This window comes from Sinocyclocheilus anshuiensis, unplaced genomic scaffold (genome assembly GCF_001515605.1).
Source record: "Sinocyclocheilus anshuiensis isolate Anshui unplaced genomic scaffold, SAMN03320099.WGS_v1.1 scaffold1800, whole genome shotgun sequence".
NCBI lineage: Eukaryota > Metazoa > Chordata > Actinopteri > Cypriniformes > Cyprinidae > Sinocyclocheilus > Sinocyclocheilus anshuiensis.
In genome coordinates, this window is record NW_015557201.1 from 472,224 (window position 1) to 476,854 (window position 4,631).

At 38.8% G+C, this 4,631-nt stretch overlaps 1 protein-coding gene across 1 annotated transcript in view; it reads left to right on the plus strand.

Annotated features, from left to right (window-relative positions):
* Positions 1 to 2,124: 2,124 nt before the first annotated feature.
* Positions 2,125 to 4,631, plus strand: part of LOC107678887 (trypsin II-P29-like) — a 9,762-nt gene continuing 7,255 nt past the window's right edge. The window contains exon 1 of the mRNA XM_016474310.1: positions 2,125 to 2,179. Coding sequence (XP_016329796.1) covers positions 2,125 to 2,179 — 55 coding nt within the window. The remainder of the gene's footprint in view (positions 2,180 to 4,631) is intronic.

The window sequence follows — 4,631 nt, forward strand, 5'->3', positions numbered from 1 at the left end:
TTAATCATCTCATTAGTTCCCTTTGTTTGGGTTTTGCTTATAAGTTCTCAGTGCTCCCTTAGTCTTTGTCCGTTCACCGTCATGTTTAGTTTGCTCTTAGATGTTTGTGATTTATCTGTCTCCTGGCTATTCTCTTGAGTTGAAGTTGGAATTAAAGATTGTGTGCTGGATTACTCCTGCGTCGTGCGCTTGTCTCCTTAGAGCACAGTACCTGTGACAGATGAACGGACCTTTAAACAGGATGGACTGGGCTGAGGACCAGTTGTGCTGCCTGCAACAGGGTGGTCGCCCTCTGGAAAGGTATGTGGAGGAATTCACCGAGCTTTCCCATCAAGTGGGCTGGCCCGATACCTCTCTATGTGCCTGTTTTCAGTTGGGACTGGATGAGAACACTATTTTCCAGAGCGCCCTCCAGAGCCCACTCCTCAAAAGTGCCCTCCAGAGCCCGCTCCTCGAAAGCGCCCTCCAGAGCGCCCCCCAGGATTCCTAGTTTTCCCCAAGAAATTTTTTTTGGGGGGGGGGGCCATATACCCGTGGCCGAGCCAGCTAAGGCCATGGAGGTTCCGCCATGGCCTCCTGAGTCCCCTGTTCCGCCATGGCCTCCTATGTCCCCTGATCTGCCATGGCCTCCTATGTCCCCTGATCTGCCATGGCCTCCTGTGTACCCTGATCCATGGCCTCCTGTGTCCCCTGATCCGCCATGGCCTCCTGTGTCCCCTGATCCGCCATGGCCTCCTGTGTCCCCTGATCCGCCATGGCCTCCTGTGTCCCCTGATCCGCCATGGCCTCCTGTGTCCCCTGATCCGCCATGGGCCCCTGAGCTGCCAGCTCCGCCATGGCTCCCCGAACTCCCTGATCCGCCATGGCTTCCCGAACTGTCTGCTCCGCCATGGCCCCCTGAACTCCCTGATCCGCCCTGGAGGCTCTCCTGGTCTCCACCCTGTACCAGCCTCTAGGGCGCCCGCCCCCCCTCCCCGATGGTACTGTTACGGCGCGGGACGCGCCTTCTGGGAGGGGGGCGATATCTGTCACGTGTGTGTTTCTGTTTAGTTCCTGTCTGCCCTTATTTGGTTCAGTTCCTGTTCTCATTTAGTTAATCATCATTTATTCAGATCACCTGTGTTGTATTAATCATCTCATTAGTTCCCTTTGTTTGGGCTTTGCTTATAAGTCCTCAGTGCTCCCTTAAGGCTGATTTATACTTCTGTGTCGGACCTACGCTGTAGCCTTTACGCTGTAGGCTATGCGTCAGTTTTCATTTATACTTCTGCGTCGTTGTCCGCGTCATCGTGCAGTACACATGCAAGTCTGCAGTGTCCACGGGCATGTTGCTGGTGTAACCTGCAGTACCACGGCAAAAGCCGAAGAAGAATCGGCTCGTCGGAGAAGCATTATAGCCGTGACGGCGGCAAATAAATATCAAATCATTAAATTATTATTTAAAACTACAAAAAGGAGACAACAACGGAACAGGAGAAGATGGCATTCTTTCAATCTCCACAAGGACTTGTACCACGGCAGATCAACATTGTTTGTTGCGGACAACTACTGATGTATAATGCTATGTAGTATAATAAATGATAAGACACTTGTTCTTTGCTTTGTTTTATTTTATATAAGAAGGTGTAACATTAAAATATATTAAAGTGTACATAAACACACACAAAACTCAAGTACATACGGAGGGAGGGGTTCTAGCAGACCAATCACAGCGTTTGCGGTCCGCATAGAATTGACGTGCTGTTAGATTTTTGGAGAGGTGCACGTCAGGCTACGGCGTAGGGTGTTTCAAAAATAATTCTACACCTGCGAAACATTCACTAAAGTAAAATGTGTGACAACTCCTGTCTCCTTTATACACTTTGTGCTAAGCAGTCACATGGGATGGCCATGTGTTTGAAACTGAATGTATCAAGTGATGAATTAATGCCAGTAAGTGGCATTCTGGATACTGGAAGCAGTGTTTAATTTTTTTTATAGCTAGGTGTGTACTTGAATTACTTACAGGATAGCAGTAAAAACAATGTGTCACAGATAAACTCGTATATATAAAGCTCTACTAAAGATTATTTGCTTGCCCTGCCATTACACTTCTGCTGTGAAGGAAACAAGAGCATGATGATGATGATGCTGCGTTTAGCTGTATGTGTTGCAGGAGTCATACTGCTGAACATAGCAGGTATATTTATTTATATATTTATGTGTGTGTGTGTGTGGCCCAAAGATTTTCATACAGTATAAAAATTTGGGACCATAAATTATTCAGACACTTTGACCTGACCATGTTTTGCTGAATTGTTATCTGACATTATCAAGATGAATTTGTTCTGACACATTTTAACTCTGAATTCTTGTCATATTGTATTACCATTTTCTAAACTATAGCGAATAAACTGTGATAATGTGTGAAATGTTGAAGGTGTCTGAATAAATTGTGGTTTGATATACTACCGGTCAAACGTTTGGGATCAGAATAATTTTTTTATGTTTTTTTAAAGGAGTTTCTTATGCTCATTAAGGCTGCATTTATTTGATAAAAAATACAGGAAAAAAATGTAATATTGTGAAATATTATGATGTAAAATAATGTTTTTTTGTGTGTTTTATTATTATGATGTAAAATAATGTGTTTAATGTCTTCAGTGTCACATGATCCTTCAGAAATCATTCTAATATACTGTTGTATTATCATGTGACACTTTATACTGGAGTAATGGCTGTTGGAAATTCAGCTTTGCATCAGAGAAATAAATTTATATTTTAAAGGATATTAAAATAGAAACCATAATTTTATATTGTAATAAAATTTTGCAAGATTACTGTTTTTTTCTGTATTTTTGATCAAATAAATGCAGCCTTGATGAGCATAAGAGACTTCTTTAAAAAACATTACAAGTCTTACTGATCCCAAACTTCTGAACGGCAGTGTATATATATGAAGAATCAGTGGCGTACAAAGTCAGCCCCGGGCCCATATGCAAAAAAATTTGTATGAGCCCCCCCAAACGTTATTGGCTCCAACTTGGTTAACTTATTGTTGATTTTTCTGAAGTGATTAACGTTACATGTATTCACAAGCTGTTTTATTTACGGTATAAATGCTTGGAAATAATATTTAACGTTTTCAAGTCCATTCATCATTTGTAGCACGCAAGCCACCCAATAATCGCAATAAGCTTTGTGCTTTGTTACTTATATTAAAACACAAAGTGTCAGCCTTCTGTCAACTTTATAATACAATACTACAAACAATAAATGTGTTTTTACGCTTATAAATTTGTAGTGAGATAACTATATTCGTCTCAGTTCAAGCAGCATGTGAATCAATATTTTCCTCTTTAATATTTGCAGCACGAAATAAACATGAATAAATATTTGAATGCATGTTGAAAAAATCAGAACAATTTAATACAAACGCATGTTTCATGAAATCGATCAATTAGAGTTTCAAAAAACGTCAATAAGTAGGGTTGGGTATCGTTTTTCTTTTTTTCGATACCGGTGCCAAATCGATACTTTTAAAACGGTTCCGGTGCCTAAGCGGTACCTGAACCGATACTTATTAATAAATAAATAAATAAATAAATAAAAAATCCCCCCAAAAATGATGGATTGGCCATTAGAATAGAAATAGAATAGAGAGTGCAAATGGTAGAGGGTCAAGTTTTTTAATTAAAAAAAACGAGCAGATAAAATTAGAAGTAGCATTAGAATAGAGAGTGCTAGAGTTAGAGGGGCAAATGAAGATGAAAGAGATGTGTTTTCAGCCGTTTCAATAAGCCTACCTTTTATTGCTGTTTTTTTATATACCTTTTATTGCTGTTTCTCTTAATATGAAGAACGACAGGTTGGATGCCACAGACTTTTTATTTTATTTTATTTATTTATTAATTTTATTTTATTAATTTTTTGGTGGAGTATAGGTGGAATTCTCACATTAACTTCACGCAATAGGCCTATAACCTGATTTTATTATCGTAATTTTGACTTCATTCTTAAAATATTATGATGTTAATCTTATTTTTCAACATGGTACTAAAATTCCGCCGTAGGCTATTTGTACTGCATGCAAACACACTCTTGGCACAGAAGCCCAAAAAACAAAAACAAACAAAAAATAAATAAATAAATAAAATACTAAGGAGATATTTGAATTATTTATTAATGAACTAGTATTTTCTGAGTCAGTGTCACAAGATGAAGTTGACGATCCTGACTCGCCATCTCCTCAGGATGCGAGCCTTTAGAGAGAAATTTATTATCGTAATTTTGACTTTATTCTTAAAAGATTATGACGTTAATCTTATCTTGCCACAGAAGCCCAAAAAACAAAAACAAACAAATAAACAATAAATAAATAAATAAAATACTAAGGAGATATTTGAATTATTTATTAATGAATTAGTATTATCTGAGTCAGTGTCACAAGATGAAGTTGACGATCCTGACTCGCCATCTCCTCAGGATGCGAGCCTTTAGAGAGAAATACATCTTTACGGATTAGCCTACATAATTAAAGTGTTTTTGTTTTCAATTTGAATTATTTCGTTTCAAAGTATTTAAAACATTCTATTAGATATATTTATCATGTCTGTGAGGAGGCAAGTATTCGCTGAGTTTCGGTTCATCAT